The sequence below is a fragment of the Hippocampus zosterae genome, chromosome 9 (genome assembly GCF_025434085.1).
Source record: "Hippocampus zosterae strain Florida chromosome 9, ASM2543408v3, whole genome shotgun sequence".
NCBI classification, from domain to species: Eukaryota; Metazoa; Chordata; class Actinopteri; order Syngnathiformes; family Syngnathidae; genus Hippocampus; species Hippocampus zosterae.
In genome coordinates, this window is record NC_067459.1 from 7,873,061 (window position 1) to 7,890,233 (window position 17,173).

General features: G+C 42.5%; 3 protein-coding genes across 6 annotated transcripts in view; 1 reads left to right on the plus strand and 2 right to left on the minus strand.

The window, feature by feature from the left end:
- Positions 1-1,578: 1,578 nt before the first annotated feature.
- On the minus strand, positions 1,579-3,837 carry tnni1b (troponin I type 1b (skeletal, slow)). Its single transcript, XM_052075320.1, has 6 exons — positions 3,683-3,837; positions 3,439-3,568; positions 3,236-3,367; positions 2,114-2,203; positions 1,870-2,046; positions 1,579-1,808 (listed from the first exon to the last, which is right to left on the minus strand). The coding sequence occupies exons 2-6, from the start codon at positions 3,445-3,447 to the stop codon at positions 1,707-1,709; spliced, it is 510 nt and encodes a 169-aa protein (XP_051931280.1). The 5' UTR covers positions 3,448-3,568; positions 3,683-3,837; the 3' UTR covers positions 1,579-1,706.
- Positions 3,838-5,651: 1,814 nt separating this feature from the next.
- On the minus strand, positions 5,652-12,191 carry csrp1b (cysteine and glycine-rich protein 1b). Its single transcript, XM_052075311.1, has 7 exons — positions 12,043-12,191; positions 11,451-11,560; positions 9,161-9,329; positions 8,509-8,638; positions 8,334-8,427; positions 7,831-7,927; positions 5,652-7,138 (listed from the first exon to the last, which is right to left on the minus strand). Exons 2-6 carry the CDS (start codon positions 11,557-11,559, stop codon positions 7,851-7,853), a joined length of 579 nt encoding a protein of 192 aa, XP_051931271.1. The 5' UTR covers position 11,560; positions 12,043-12,191; the 3' UTR covers positions 5,652-7,138; positions 7,831-7,850.
- Positions 12,192-15,353: 3,162 nt separating this feature from the next.
- Positions 15,354-17,173, plus strand: part of nav1b (neuron navigator 1b) — a 65,729-nt gene continuing 63,909 nt past the window's right edge. The window contains exon 1 of one of the 4 annotated variants that reach the window (XM_052075000.1): positions 15,354-15,615. The gene's annotated coding sequence lies outside the window, so the exon portion shown is untranslated. The remainder of the gene's footprint in view (positions 15,616-17,173) is intronic. The other 3 variants (XM_052074998.1, XM_052074997.1, XM_052074999.1) reach the window with 3 other exon arrangements.

Here is a 17,173-nt window from a genome sequence, read left to right on the forward strand (position 1 = left end):
ACTTCTTTATGTACACTTTAACAATATTAAATATGTCCAAATTAATTACAGAACTAAGGAACATAGTGCAAGAATTGTCCTTTATTCATTTATTTCATATTCTTTGAATCTGGAATTTCACAATTAGAAATATTACTGTTTAACAAAGAGTGTGCGTGCACTCTATATATATAGCTCATCTCACTTTACCAAAACGATACATTAGCTGAAATGCTTAAGCTTGAACTTTTTCGTAAACTCCATTATATATAATGTGTAGAAAGAGCAGAGAGACTGGCAGTGGCGTTTGAGTGTTTAGCATTTAGCTTTAGCCTAGCGGTAGCCGTAGCCGATCTCAGCAGCCCACGTTTTGTTTAGCTTGTTTCCATCACCTACGCTACTTGCCATACGCGACAAAAATCAACACAAGCTTCGCTCGTCGCGCGAGCGCGCAATGGATTTTGAAACTGCGTTTAAAAAAAGAGTTAAAAAGGAATTGTCACCGCTCGTTCGTTGTCACGTTCGTTGTGCTAGCCGTTAGCCCGAGACTCGGCCATTAGCCCCGAGACGAGCCTAGCCCCGGCTCTTATTTAGGTCTGAGATGCGTGCTACCCGAAAAAAAATACCCCGAGCTTCAATGCTTATAATACATTTGTCTTTTAGAAAGGAGAAGACTTCTCCTAGTTGTACATGTACAAACTATAATTACTTTTTTTTTCAGTCGCCAATTAGCGTAATAAAATAAAGCACTGGGGGAAGCTCTGGCCTACAATCGGGGAGTGTCGCCCGCGATGCTTGTTAATTCATAGAGAATAGCGACAATAGTCTTATTTTAATATGTACATATTTAACATTACACAAATAAATAACTTGTGAATTCTTAGAAAATTGCTTACCTTGCGTTTAACTTTTGCGTCTTGTGCTGCCATCTTCTAGCTTTGCAGACTGCTTCTGATGATCACTAATTGAAAAATCACCTGTCACACTTGTTGTAAAAATCCTTCCATTAGGGGACCAATGGGCGTGGCATATGCGAATTGTGTGTGTGTGTGGAGGAGAGAGTGCAATAGCACCGAATAACCATGTAGGGGGCTGCTGAGCACCATGTACACACACACAATCAGTAAAAATGGTGACTTGTGGGTTTTTAATAAAAACTTCACAGGCACATTCAGGGCAGCCCTCTGATGCTTTTTATACGTTATTCTTATGGGGACCTGCTTTTTTGTCCCCATGAGAAAAATGGTCCCCAAGAGGTGACTGTGTTTTCAATTTTATGTCCCCTCAAAACATGGAAACGAGTCACACACACACACAAAAACATACACTCACACACCTTCCCTCCCCACTCACTTCAAAGGTTGGATTTTCCTCAGAATTTTGGCCCTGCATATTGCTTTAAGAAATGATTTTTATAAGAAGCTAGAGAACACTTCTTAATGGGCGTGGGTGGGGGGCAATAATTTTACGCAGTGTGGCAGTATATACGAGACAGACGGGCAACTCTATATTGTGAAAAAACTCACGTTTCTGTCATCTTGTGTGAGTGGAGAATGAGAGTGACTTTGAATGACTTGCCATAAAAGACAAAAGACCAGCTCAGTTTGTGCTGCGTGTTTATTGGGTAGGCAATGGAAGCGATCACACTGACATAAGCTCAGTGAGTGTTTTTGCATCACCTTCTGCTGAACTGAAATGAATGGAGAGGGTTTCTTCTGTTACAAGATCTACTGGGGAGGACCCTGGGCGTCAAACATCTTTTTGCGGCCTTCCATGCCCGACATGGCCTCCACGTTCTTCCTCCAGTCGCTCACCTCCGCTGTCTTCTCCTGAACAAGACACAGTCAGCTGGGGGGATTTTTTTTTTCATTGTTAATCTCGCACACTGACCTTCTCCGTATCTTCCTTTTTGACCGACTTGAGGTTGGCTCGCAGGTCCAGGGACACTTTGTGTTTGGAGCCCAACAACGAGCGTAGGATGGCGTCGGCCGAGACCCTCACCCGCCGAAGGTTGGGTCGCTTGAACTTCCCCCGTAGGTCCACAACCTTGATGTTCAGGTCTTTGATCTAAAACACACAGCAGAAGAACTCTGAACAAACGGATCACTATCGACATTGTCTGTGTGGCATTTACCTCTCTGGTGTTGTGCTTGACTTTGGCCTCGATGTCGTATCGTTCCTCATCCACCACGTCGATTTTGGAGTGGAGTTCTTCACATAGCTTCTACAAAGACATGACAAGGATGTCACTGCCTGAATACACAAATGGCAATTTTAGGGCCTTTTCCATTCGCTATGGATTTTGTCGAGACGCTTATCACATAAGGCACAGGTGTCAAAGTCAAGGCCCTGGGGCCTGATCTGTCCCGCCACATCATTTTATGTGGCCCGCCAGAGCAGCTCCAACATGTCAACTTCCATGATCCTTTCTAAAATGTCTACCAACATTTTTAATTCTCATTTGTAATAAATGAGAGAGATATTCTAAGCATTTTCTTGTGATCAAACCCCTCATGATGGTAACTTAAATACTAGTTAAATCAACAGTAATTCTTGACTTCTTTATATGGTTTCAGTCATAACGGCCCTCTAAGTGAAACGGTCACTAAAATGTGGCCCACGCCAAAAATGAGTTTGACACCAGTGACATAAGGGTATTCAGCAGGTGTGTGACAAGACCGAAGGACAAGGTGATTTTTGGTTACTTGCTATAAAATGCAAAACTATCAAAAGACCTCTCTTGAAAACCAGCCCTCAACAGACAGCACAGCAGGAGGCATCTCGTAAAATACAGTAAAACAACAAATAGTCACGTCACTCCAAAATTCAGCCCCTGAAGTTATTTAAACTTCGGAACATGGAACTTGTTCGATATGTCGAACATGATTAGTGGCAGAAAATAATCTCCAGAACCCACGTTGCAGAAGGTGCAAGAATTTATTTTGCTTTGCTGCTGCAATTTAGGTTCATTTTGGCCCTTTCCAGGATTCTTTGAAATTCAAATTAGTCTTTGAGATTTAGTTGGATCGCTTCCAAACTTTAACCACGAATACTATCAGTTGTAGGAAACAATCTCGAGAACAAAAGAAACTGTCGTTTGGGCTAGTTTTAAACTCGTCCTGGAAATATTGTGCGATTGCTACCATATTTTAAAAATAAAACTATAGGGATGGACAACCTAAACTTGTCAAGAATTGAAAATTTCTAAAGAGCAAACTAAAATTAAGGGAAAAGCGGCATCTTGAGGTATTTGTACCTGCAGCTCCTTCAAGCTCATTGAGTTGATGTTTAACGGGGGTGCTTTTTCCTCCAGGTACTTTTCCTTCTGCTTCTCTTTCTCCACCAGCTCCTGTTCAAGATCCTCTTTGGCCTTGGCCACCATCAAACTCTGCAGCACAACAACTCTGACTGAAATACCTGACTACTTTCGTATTTGCGCACACAAGATTGAAGCCTCACCTTCAGCATGAGCTTGCGAGAAGCTGATATTTTAGATTTCTTCTGCAGAAATCAAGAAGGGCGCATGCATCACAAACGAATCGGCGCGGTTGAACATGTCGAACGCGGCTTTTAAAGTCTTACCTCGGGCCTATAATGGAAGCATTTGAAACAAACAACGGATTTAGTGTTACGGCAGAGATTCTGTTTCCTAATCAGGATCTAAAAATAAACACAGATGAGAGACGCCAAACACAACACTTACACTTTCTCCGGCATCTTGACTATCTGAGTTGACCCTGAAAGACAAAAATAACACCTTTTGGGGGGGCCCCCAAAGGATCTTAATACACTTTCCACTTCAGAAACATTCCACCGCATTAATGCATGTCTGGCTTTTCCCAGAATGGAACTCCCGCCCCCCTCCAGCGAGTATTTATTGAATTACTCACATGTGGATCTTAGCGTACGTGTGATTCTTTTTTTATGTGTATGCTTAGCTCGCATTAGTGTGAGTTAGTTGTAAAAAAGGCCTGCTGGGTAATATCAAGCTGTCAACTGACCAACCATCCCTGGAACACCCCCTGTTGTCGTGCTCATTGCATTCTCGCCTTAGCCAAAAACAGCCAAGTGATGGCAGACATGATACAGCAACATGGGAGCAATTACTGACAATTTTAAACAATATTCCTTCTTCCAGGAATGCTTTAAGCTTCCTAAAAAGTCAGTCAACGCAGACGTTAGATGACAGATCTAACTCAGTCACCATAGATTCATTCATTCATTCATTCATCTTCCTAACCGCTTGATCCTCACTAGGGTCGCGGGGGGTGCTGGAGCCTATCCCAGCTGTCTCCGGGCAGTAGGCGGGGGACACCCTGAATCGGTTGCCAGCCAATCGCAGGGCACACAGAGACGAACAACCATTCGCACTCACACTCACAGCTAGGGACAACTTAGAGTGTTCAATCAGCCTGCCATGCATATTTTTGGAATGTGGGAGGAAACCGGAGCACCCGGAGAAAACCCACGCAGGCCCGGGGAGAACATGCAAACTCCACACAGGGAGGCCGGAGCTGGAATCGAACCCGGTACCTCTGCACTGTGAAGCCGACGTGCTAACCACTGGACTACCGGGCCGCCCTCCAGCGAGTATTTATTGAATTACTCACATGTGGATCTTAGCGTACGTGTGATTCTTTTTTTATGTGTATGCTTAGCTCGCATTAGTGTGAGTTAGTTGTAAAAAAGGCCTGCTGGGTAATATCAAGCTGTCAACTGACCAACCATCCCTGGAACACCCCCTGTTGTCGTGCTCATTGCATTCTCGCCTTAGCCAAAAACAGCCAAGTGATGGCAGACATGATACAGCAACATGGGAGCAATTACTGACAATTTTAAACAATATTCCTTCTTCCAGGAATGCTTTAAGCTTCCTAAAAAGTCAGTCAACGCAGACGTTAGATGACAGATCTAACTCAGTCACCATAGACTTAATTATAAATACGTTGAGCCAATCCCGAACTCCATTGTCACAATGTAATGTAACAAGCAAAATGTTTGAAATTTTTTTCAATAAAATATTTGAAGACTAACAAACATTCTTAATCAAATGCCCGCTTAAACTGACCCAATGATTGTATTATTTCAAGCACAAAAGAGTTTTTTTTAGCCCTTACCTTTACCTCTTTTGGAAGATGACGTGACACACAGCAAGTGATGCGTGGAAGAAGAGCAGACGGGATATTTATCCCACGCCCGCCTTTGTCCCTCCTCTTTCGCTCGATTTGAATGCACAGGCGGACACACACACATACACACACACATCCATCCATCCATTTTCTGAACCGCTTAATCCTCACTAGGGTCGCGGGGGGTGCTGGAGCCTATCCCAGCCGTCTTCGGGCAGTAGGCGGGGGACACCCTGGATCAGTTGCCAGCCAATCGCAGGGCACACAGAGACGAACAACCATCCACGCTCACATTCACACCTAGGGACAATTTAGAGCCTCCAATCAGCCTACCATGCATGTTTTTGGAATGTGGGAGGAAACCGGAGCACCCGGAGAAAACCCACGCAGGCCCGGGGAGAACATGCAAACTCCACACAGGGAGGCCGGAGCTGGAATCGAACCTGGTACCTCTGCACTGTGAAGCCGGCGTGCTAACCACTGGACTACCGGGCCGCCCTTACACACACACATGACTTCCATCAACAATAAAACAGGCGGCAGTGATGAGGGTACTGGATCTTTATTTTGCATCTCACCAAGCTGGCGTTCGAGAGGCAACAATGTCAAAATCCATAAAGTTCAAGTGTGCTTGTATGTGGCGATTGACCTCTTTATGTTTGCTCTTATTCTTCTCATACACATGCTGGCAGTGAAGTTTGTTACTTTGAAAGAAATGGTGATATCATGGGTTATTTTTTCTAAACTCTTTTTATTATTCTTTGCTTTGTCTGTAGTGATGAGAAAATGAAGCTTCAAGATGCATCATGAAGCAGTTGTGTTTATTTAGACCTCTAGCTAGCACTCCCTATTCAACATCTGGCTAAAAGTACAACCGTCTCGGCATTTCTGAAACCCATTTCTTTTCATCAACAGTGCCATCTAGAGGAATCAAAAATAGACAACAATTGGCTCATGAAACATCTTGAAGCATCATTTTCCCCTTATTTGTTAGCAGAGGTTCTACAGGTTCATAGCGACTGGTCCGTATCTAAAAAAGGAGTATTCGGGTCACTTTGAAAAAAGAAAGAAAAGAATATCAATGATGTGACCAAAATAAAGTCATACTATCGAGAGGGTTGTAATCTTCTTCGGAGAAAAAAAGTCTGTTTTAATCGTCATACCTACAGTGCTTTACAATCTTACAATAATGATCTTTAGTGCATGTTTCACACACAATTTTGTTGGCCTATATTGTGAAAAAAGAAACAACAAACCATATTTTCCCCAAAATATTGCACGTGAAAAATATATGTTTCTTTTAAATATTATGGCTCTCTCAAAATGGTGCCTTTTTAGAGAAGGCTATTTTTCTCATTGTGTGTCCTTTCTTATCAACGCACAATTTTTCTCTTGAACCCTTTTTTTTTTGTCAAAACATTTTTTCTCTCATAACATCAAAATGTGTTTTTCATGTAATTTTTTTTCTGTTCATTCTGCAGCAAACAGCCCACGTAACCCCTTAATCAGCAAAACTGCACCAAGCAACAAATACACTATGCCTTTATCATTAACCATTCTCAAATGACAACCTTTCGAAATGGTGATATATCAAAACTGAACATTTTAATGAAAAAACTCTTAAGGGTTAAATTGTGCGTTATAAGGGTCTAACTAAAAACAAAACAGTAACATGACTTCATTATTCACACAAACATTTACAATAATTGGGAATATTTGTTACTGTAAAAAATGTGCTTTGTTTTTAGTGTAGTTTACTGGTCAAAGGACACTTTGATTCTCTCCTCTTTCATCTCAAACTGCTTCAAACAACAAAGCGTGTGATGGAAAAGTGGTTAGAACTGCATGACTGTCCATGTTATGTGTTGTGTTTATTATTTTACTTTATGTTAACTGTTTTGTAAAGCGCTTTGTTACAGCTGCCGCTGTTGTGAAAGCCCTGTATAAATCAGCATGTATTGTATTGTATTGTATTGTAGCTGTATGATGTATGATGTTGCGTGATAAACGGAAAGAAGCAGCTTAGCTGATGATGTAGACCAGGCATGTCCAAAGTCCGGCCCGGGGGCCAAATCTGGCCCGCGGTCAAATTTCATCCGGGCCTCGGCCCCTGTCATAAAATCAGTGCCGTCTGGGCCGCAGGTTGGGTGCAATGGAACACGTGTTGCATTGACTGAGGTCTCGTAGACTGGTGAGTGATGTTTCATAGAGTACTAGAGTCCCTCTAGTGGCTAAATGAGTAATAGCATTCACTAAATGAGTAATAGCATTTAGACACTAGAGGGAATCACTCACGAGTTAACAAGACATCACTCCGTGTTTATATTGACTGATATGTCATATTTCAAATGATCCTTGCAGTTGTGGATATGTGTATTGCTTGTTCATTTCCCTGTTGTTCGAGTCAAAGGTTTTGTGACTATTGAAAAGGCATGGTGATACATTTTATGTTTCAAATCAATCAATTTGCACTCAGGAGACTTCTGTTTAGGAAAAAGTCAAGTGAATAAGCAGTTGCATGTGATACACCTGTTTCAAATGAACCAAAAGAAAATCTTAAGATTGTTGAATTTAAAATAAAAATGGAAATGTGAAACAGACTGGGTTACTAAAATTTGTTGAACAATATTGTTGTTCAATGTAAAGAATGTCAGCCAAGGTCGGCCCCCCGACATTTTACCACATAAAATCTGGCCCCCTTGGCAAAAAGTTTGGACACCCCTGATGTAGACAAACTTAACTTCACTGGGAATGAGCCAGAGCTCCTGCACCCTGACCAAAACCAAAACCCTTGGGTCCGAAGTTCTTGGCGTAGCAACCTGTGAACACATAGCAGGCCAATAATACAGAGCGATTCAAATCCTTGACTGACACATTTAAGGCTAGTTTACACGGGGGGAGTTTGGTTATTTTTTTTCTTTGTATTTTTATCTCGACCTTTCACGGTATCTGTGATGGGCCATTTTCAGGGGGCTGCAGAATTCCAGAGGCTCAAAGACGTGCTAAGGCTGCCATGTATGTTGCCTCCTCGCCCTTCAAGTTCTGATGGGCCCAACTCCAGTGGGCGTCAGCATGGGGGACACATATGTTGATGACCAGCTTTTCAGCAAATCTAAATAACTCAATCTCTTACTTACTATTGTACCGTTACTATGACTAGTTCTAGTAGTGGAAGTGTTGCGTTTGCCAAAATCTCCAAAGATTGGGCCGGGAATGGCTTAATACCTTTACAGAAGATCTCGCCGTCTCTGTCTGCGACAGTTGTGGACTCCAGCCCTTTGCCGCATTTAGCACAACGGAAGCAACCCTTATGCCATGACTTGGGAGAGAAAGAAATTGTCAAATACAATCTTGAACACAACATTTTAATTGTCATAAAATAGTAAGAGATTTCTCTTACATTACCGCCCCCGATAACCTTCTCCGCCGCGTAGACCGTTTTGCCACAGCGTGGACAAATATCGGAGCTACCAGCTTTCTTGGCGAACTTGGAGGCGTTGGGGTTGTTGGTGGGATGATGCGGAGTTTCTCTGTCAAGAAAATATTGGGTAATATTACGAGAATAGTCCAAAACTTACTTAAATGTTGCTTTTGTGATATTATGACAATATATATAATAATGCAATTTTATGCTGTCAGACATTTTTTTAAAGTTGACAATTACATTTTAGCAACTTTTTTTAACTTTAACTTTTTTTCCATTTAAACTGATTTTTTTGTGTAATGCTTTTTTCCCGATATAATTAGCCATCTGTTGTATAACCTTTGTTCATGTTATAATTGTAATGTCATAAAATTGAGACATTTCTTTGAATATTACCACTTTATTGTTTTTTTTCATTTTCTCTCTTTATGTGACAACTTTATTATAAGATCAATTAAGATTTTACCCTTCTAATACAAATAATATCTTCTAATTTCCAAATTTTTCTGCTGTTTGGGCTTTATTTACTATGCGACACCTCTTGACTTCTAAAAGGATGCTGTGTGATATGGTTTTATTCATTCCACATAAACAATAATACATACAATTCATTTAGGTTTCATCTTACACTGGAGGCGTAATTCCAAGCCCCTCTCCCGTGTCCATGCTGAGGGTCCCTGCACCCCCGCCGAAGCCGTAACCTTTTGGCCCGTACTTCTTGCCGTAGCATGACTTGCAGTAGATCTCGTCCAGGTGCACGGCCACCGTTGTGCTGTCCAGGTTCTTCTTGCACACCACTTGTAATGAGAGGGGCGTTAAAATGTTTCAAATACTGCATTTACACTGAATGTCCAAGTGTCAGATTCCGATTTAATGCCTATTTCCAATTGACCCATTGCAGCCACGTCACGGGAGTGAATTGGACGTAGGGAAAAAGTTAATACAATACAATACAATACATGCTGATTTATATAGCGCTTTCACAACAGCGGCAGCTGTAACAAAGCGCTTAACAAAACAGTTAACATAAAGTAAAATAATAAACACAACACATAACATAAAACACGGACAGTCATGCAGTTCTAACCACTTTTCCGCCACACGCTTTGTTGTTTGAAGCAGTTTGAGAAGAAAGAGGAGAGAATCAAAGTGTCCTTTAACCAGTGGATCAGAAACGTCATGCTCAAAATGTGCACACGTCGGCTACAAGCTAAGTTTCAAGAAGCTGTAGCATCCATTGACAAAAAAAGATGGTTCACTTCTCCTGTCCCATGGAAATCCATTTCAATTCCAAGCCGCGATTCTCGGTTCCAAATACACATCGGCACTCTGCGCCTACGCTCCTCTCTCCATATCCTCAACTTCAGCAGCCATCCATCCAGCCGCACCAACGCCGACTGTCCAACAGCGCCGACACAGCCACTGAACAAAACGGGGTTGTGAAAAATGCTGCCCATTACTGGCGCAAAAAACACAAGCGCCCCAGGTCTGTCCAGCACCGACAGTCAATGGCGCCGACATTCCTCCCAATCAAAATCTGTGCTGGTACAGGCGTGCTGCCGAAAAGGCGCAACCACCAAGCACAGATACTTCTCCTTTGACGAATGTCGTGGCCAAAAAGCGCTGAAAACAGTCCATATCAGGTCCACACGATGAAACAACAAACAACATGTGACAAAACAAAAGACAAAAACACCCAAAAAGAAGAAAAAAGCAAGGCTCTTGAAGAGCGCTTGCCAAAGGCTGCCTACTCGGGCGCCATCTTGGGGGAAAAAAAAATATGGCGACCGAATTGAAGTGGAGGGAAAACGGAGTGATTGAAGGACTGTATAAGTTAATTTTGTCCATCTAGCCATGACATCCACCACTTCCACTGCGGTCTGCTGTGTTGATGCAAATGATCTTTATCTTGTGTTTTCAACGGCGTATCCTCTTACACTGGAGCTTATTTAATTTTCTGTAAGTCTGGACACCTAACAGTTTTTTTATGGCTGCCTGCACGCGTTGCTACGGTCACTCCGGGGGGAGTAATGGTGAAGGTAAAATTTGCTCATGATGCTAATTGACTTTTTAATTTATTTATTTATTTATTTTTACAAATTCCTATGTTTGCGCAAAGCAACATGGGAAATGTAATGATTCGGAGTAAAATATATGAACAAAGATCTACTAACCCTGTAAAAAAAAAAAACCCCAAAAAACGATGCTGCAAATCGTCATATTTTGAGGGCTGCCAGTTCTTTCGGTTGATTGCTGATATTCGTTCTCATCACAATAAATTTTCATAAAGTTGCACTTTTCCCCTCCTTTCACCATTATGTCAATTGTTCTTGCAACATTGACTTTTTATCTTATATCTTGACGTTTTCTCATTTCCATCAAAACTTTGTGTTTGAAAGAATGGGACCCAACATTCATTTCTGTTCAGAGTGGCCGTCATAATCCATTGAACGACCAAATAGTTTCTTGCTGGATTTTGATTACATCAAGCTGGAACTGATACACAATGTCTGATCTGTGGGTTTACACTCAAATCGTCAGATGTCTGATATGTAATGGATTGTTGGTCGAGGCCATCTAGATTCCAATCATTTTCCTTCTCTTTATGCTGCTTGACTAATATCCCAATTATGCCACAAAATGAATTGTGGCACTGAACCCATGCTGTGTAAACCCAGCCTACATCACTGTGAACGGCCCGTGGCATTATAAAAGAAAACAACTGTGTGTCATAGATAAACACTGTGCTCGAGGGTGAGCGTGTGCGCTTTACCCATCCATAAAAGGACAACTTTGTCACATGTTTCCAGCATATCCATATAAGGCACCGATGTGTCAACGCACAAATTTGCTTGCCAGAATCCTCTGAATTCCACACTGACACTTGACACTTATCATCTTTGAGTCGATGGACTTACTGCACAGGAAGCAGGATTTATGCCAGCTCTTTCCTTCGCATTGCACTTCCTCTGCAAAGTAGACAGTCTTCTGGCAGCAGCCACACTTGTTCCCTCCTCCGAAAGGCATCCTATGTACAGTACATGCAAGTTAAACATTCAGTGGGTGTCTCGGTGCAACCACACAATACCTTCACGTGGAGAAGAAACTGTTTCGAAGTGGAAATATGCAAAAGAAGTCTCTTAACAAAGCCTAACAATACAACAATACACTCGGAAAACTTACAGCCGCTCAACCTGGCAGAATGTCAATGGCCTAAATCTACTGGATCGGTCTTTATAAACAGGACATTCCTTTGCGGCAACATCAGTTGACGATAACGTTTTCCTGTCTTTGAAGAGCATTTTAAAAGAAAACCACACTTTGCTACCCTTTGTTACTTCCAAGGGGCAAATTTACTTCGAACAAATGCCTTGGTAAACACTACTCACATGAAAAAAAAACTAACTGTAGCGTGCACTTTTTACATTTCCTATGAATTTCACCTGGAAGCCAAATATCCCTACATTTGTGTGAGTAGTGTATTTTCAGATAAAACAAAACAAAACCTACCTGCATGAATGTAGACTCTCTGGTGGTTCACGTCCAGTCAGAATATCCACTGCAATGATTAGGGCAAAGATCGGGCAGCTCACAGCACACTGATGTGATCAGAGGGAGGAGTTAGATGAGTGTGTGAGTGTGTGTGTGTGTGTGTGTGTGTGTGTGTGTCTTAAGCAGGGAAACACTGACTCCCTTCTCGCTATCCACCTCGTCCAGCTCTTCCTGGGTCATCGTAAGGTCTCTCCTGCAAGTCCTGGGTAGTCCATGGAGCCTTCTCTCAGAAGCACGTATCAGGGAGGTGTCCATGAGGGATACGAACAAGGTCCTCGAGCCACCTCATCTGTCTCCTCTCAATGCGGAGGAGCAGCAGCTCTAATCTGAGCCCCTCTTTGATGACCAAGCTTTTCACCTTATCTCTTAGGGAAATCTGCCAAAGAATATAATTTTGGTTACGATCTGGAATCTTGTTTTCTTGGACTCTGGGTCATGGTAGGAACATAAATCAAGATCAAGAGCTTCACCTTTGAGCTCAGCTCCTTCTTCACCACTGCTTGTCAACCTCATGCTCCATTCTTCCCTCACTCGTGAACAAGACCCTTAATGTACTTGGAGTCCTCCACTTTGGGCAGGATAACAATTTTAAGATTTGCAGTATTGATTCTCATCCCAACTGCTTCACACTTGGCTGTGAACCATTCCGGTGAGAGATCCCGGATGAATGAAGCCCAACGGCACCACATCATCTGTTAAAAGCCGAAACGTCAAACCGTTGTCACAAATCTGGACCACTCAACATCTTGGTTGCACCTTGGCTAGAAATTACTCAAGGTTATGATCTGAATTGATGACAAAGGGCAGGCTCGGTGAAGTCCAACCCTCATTGAATATAAATCCGACCAATTGCCGGCAACTCTGACACAGCTCAAACAGGGAACCACCTGTTCTCGTGCGTCCGGTACCCCATACTCTGGAAGAACCCCCAAAAGATCCCCGGGAACACAGTCAAATGCCTTCTTCATGTCCACAAAGCACTAAAGCACAAAGCATAAAGACAGGTCAGGCGAACTCCCTTGCACCCCTCGGGTTGCTTTCATGACAGGCACCGACTACTTTATGGCTGCCACTATGGCTGTAACAATGGATGCACAGAACAATGTCCACTCGGACTCAATTTACCCCCGCCTTCCCTGGGGAATGGGTGAAATTCTGCCATAGGTGGAATTTGAAGCTGCTTTTGTCAGGGGACTGCCAGACTTTCCCAGCAGACCCTGACAACATGCCTGTGTCTGCCAGGACCCATAAGCATGTTCCCACCCATCAGAGCCAACACACTACCAAATGATAATTGGTTGACAGCTGCACCCCTCTCTTTACCGAGTGTTCAAGAAATGCACCCGCAAGTCAGATGGCACGAGTACAAAGTCAGACATCAAGCTGCGGGCTAAAGTATCCTGGTGCCAATTGCACAGGTGGACAGCCCTATGTCTGGAAAGGTGTTCATTCATGTCTAATTGATAAGCGTGACAGTTATCAACAATCCATGATGACCAAAGAAGCCCAAACACAGAACACTGCTCCGGTTCTGATCGATGGGGCCGCTACTCCTAACCACGCCTTTCCAAGTCTTACTGTCATTGCCCACCTGAGAATTGAAGCCCCCCAACAGAGTGAGGGAGTTCCCAGAGGAACCATTATCCAGGACACCCTCCAAGGACTCTAAACTCTAGAGCGGACTGGTACCGGAGCTCAAACCATCTGTCAAGGTGAGGCCGATTAGATCGAGTCGGAACTTCTCAACCTTGCCCACCTCCTTGGGCTCCTTCCCCGCTAGAGACGTGCGGGATACGGACTGCTAATGTCCCTGCTTTCAGCCGCCGCCGCCGCCGCCAATCTGTTATGCAGCTGACCTTAATGCCCCTTCCCACAGGTGATGAACCCATGGGAAGGAGGACCCATGTTGCCTCTTTGGGCTGTGCCTGGCTAGACCCCATGGGTTTAAGGCCCGGCCACCAGGCGCTCAGCAACGAACCCAACCTCCAGGCCTGGCTCTAGATGGATGCCTCTCGTGCATAATGGAGAGAAGCTTTGTGGCACACGTGTCAAGATGTTGGCTTTTTTTTTCTCCCATCCCACCCTCTAATTGTTTTGTATAAATGTAATCAACTGCCCACTCTTTGAGCTCTCGCCACTTGTATTACTGCTGAATTTGCACAATTTACAGAAACGCTTCAAATGAAGAATATATAGATGTTATATATAAATACAGCGACATTTTTAAAGGTTAGGGAGAGAGCGGTGTTTTTTTTTTCCTCCCCCTTTTTGGTTTTAATCAAGAGACAAGATACAACAGTACATTTGATAGTCGAAGTGCAAAGAAAAACGCTCCAAACAAACAAAAAAGAAAAAAAAAACAAGAAAAAAAGTTCGTACTGTACCATGTTTCCTTTGAATGTTGTTTAGTTTGAAGACATTTTGTTAAATGGAATGTGCTACCGTATGATTTTTAATATGAACATGCCTTGTGAACATGCCTACTTTGGCTAAAGCACTCACACGCACCTGGGTGGGGGATATCAAGATTTCAATCATCATAGCGGGTCTAAGAGCTTTGCTTGCCTGGTCACTCACCGATGATCTTTGCCATAGGGGACCCTGCCATGGTCACACAGCCCCAGACACCTTAACTCCTAGAATTATTGGAACACGCAAACCTCTACCAAGTTAAAGTGACAGCTTAAGGAGGAGCTTGGTCAATCAGTAAACTCTTTATTGTAAACTTTACTGGTTAGTGTAGTGTTTCTCTCCACTCTCAGACTGCCAGTTTAAAAAGTGAGATCATGGATTTGGGTGCTTGGAGGATTTTAGGGTCTCAAAGACTGTGAGATCCGATAAAACGTTTGGAACAATCCAGATAAAACAAGTGAAGGTTCACTGCAATACGTTCCTGAAAAGCTTGACCTCCTCTTTTATTGGTTCATTTGTAACATGACCACTTTTCTCTCTTATGACAGAATCACTTCTTGAAACGTGTTGACGTTTTTTCTTGAAAGTTACGACTACTCTCGACATTCTGATTTTTTTTCCAAGTAATATTTTGGATTTTCTTTCATAAGATTATAGTTTTTCTCTCTCATAACATAATTAAAATTACTATTTTCCAGATTCTGTCCCCTTATTTTGCTGCTATAGAACAGCTTCCACTCTTTGAGGAAGTCGTGCTACAAGATGTTGGAGCAAGTGGTGTTACCCGCCTGTGTCGTCCTCTCTCTCACTTCAAACATCACACGAAGAGACAACGACAACAAACTCAAGACATCTATTTATAGCCAGCCTTTCGGACAGCGCTCACCCTCGCTTTGGCGATGCGTGGACTCATATATGAAATAGGAGAGGGACAGAGAGACAGAGACAGCGAGAGAAAAGCAAGTGACAGGCGCTTGGTGGATTAATCCGGAGGAAGAGGAAGACGATGGGAGGCAAGGCATAATAAAAGGCAGCCGGCACAAGGAGGATACGGCTTTCAGCAGCATCTCGCCTGCATGCGACTCGACCGGAAGATAGGACAAGATAAGGGACGAAGAGGTGAGCTGACAGTGAATCCGACTGCTTGACATTTTTATTGTTTTCTTTGTTTGCATATTTAACCTTCAAAAATTCAGCCATTTGCAAAGATGATGAGGCTTAGTTTTGTTATATTTAGAGGCTTTTTGGCAGGCATGAACATAAACCACAGTCACTAATAAGCTTTTAATGTTTTTCAATGTTTTTAATATTTTAACCTATATAAGATATGACTGTTGCCAAACATTTTAATTACCCCTCCTGTCATCTTTTTTTGTTTCAATGATTTTTAGCCTTACAAAATTCAGTGACAATTATACACCCGATAGCACACATAACCTAATACATAAAAATACAACTTAAAATGTTAAAATATCCTTTTTTTATGTCTTTACAATAGAAAGGGTCACCAACATGGTGCCTGCAGGGCTGGCCTGTTCTACAAATAGATCACTAGTGGTAGGAAATTGTGATTTCCTAGGAATGTTTTCAAATCAATTATTTGGAAACACGTATCGAGATTTATAGATATAAAATGTTGCTTTTTGATGTTTGATGTTTGTTAACGGTGTTAAATAATTATTGATAATGAGAGTGTATCAATCTGATCAATGTCATCACATAAATGAATATTATTCATTATGAATTTTAAAAAATCATTAAGGTGATTTGAGAAAATCTTTTTTTTTTCAGTAATGTGTATCCAACTGACAGACCTATGCATTACTCAGTCGGCTCTCACTTTTAAAAAGGTTGGTGACCCTGATCCATGTCAAGTTTGGTTGCCTGTGATTGGAAATGTGTTACTGAAACCTCAAAGGTGGGCTTGGTTTTGGAGAGGTGCATTTCCACCTCTGTGACACTAGAGGGCACCAGTCAGCAGAGTTACTGACACACCCTGACTGCGTATACGTGTGTGCGTGTGTGCGTGTGTGCGTGTGTGTGTGTATGTGTGTGTGTGAGAGAGTGCTTTAGCCAAAGTAGGACGTGCAAGCAGAGTGTGACATGCACAGTTACTAATTAGATGATAACAATATGAACAACTGAAGCGAGAGGAACGCGGTTATCAGTCAGTGCTGTCATCTTCGTATACCTGCCATGTGCTGCTTTATCTGAGCAGCAGCTCTTATTAACTTGTGATTTTGTTCACCGGGCTTGGGATGAAATATGACAGCTAAGAATTAGGATGTGTCAAGGTCAAGCTCTGTCTGTGCTGCACGTGTATACTGTGGTCATTTAACTGTATATGCTGCTATACCCTGGTGAGGATAAGTGATTTATGGATAGACGGATAGATGGATTGAAAAAAATCCTCCTTACTTATTGCTTGACAGTGAGTCAATAGAAAGATGAATGTTGGCAAAAGTCTGTCTACAAGAAAGGCAATTTTCTCCAATGTGCAAGACGGCCCAACAAAAAGGTGCCAATGCACCTCCCGCCATCTTCACACCAGTGTAGATGTTGCCACATGACACGCGGCCAATGTTAAATTTGGTCTTGATCCATTTGGCTTCGAATAAATTGTAATATTTGAAAACTACCAACACATTGATGAGTATGCTCGGCCTCTAATTCTTGA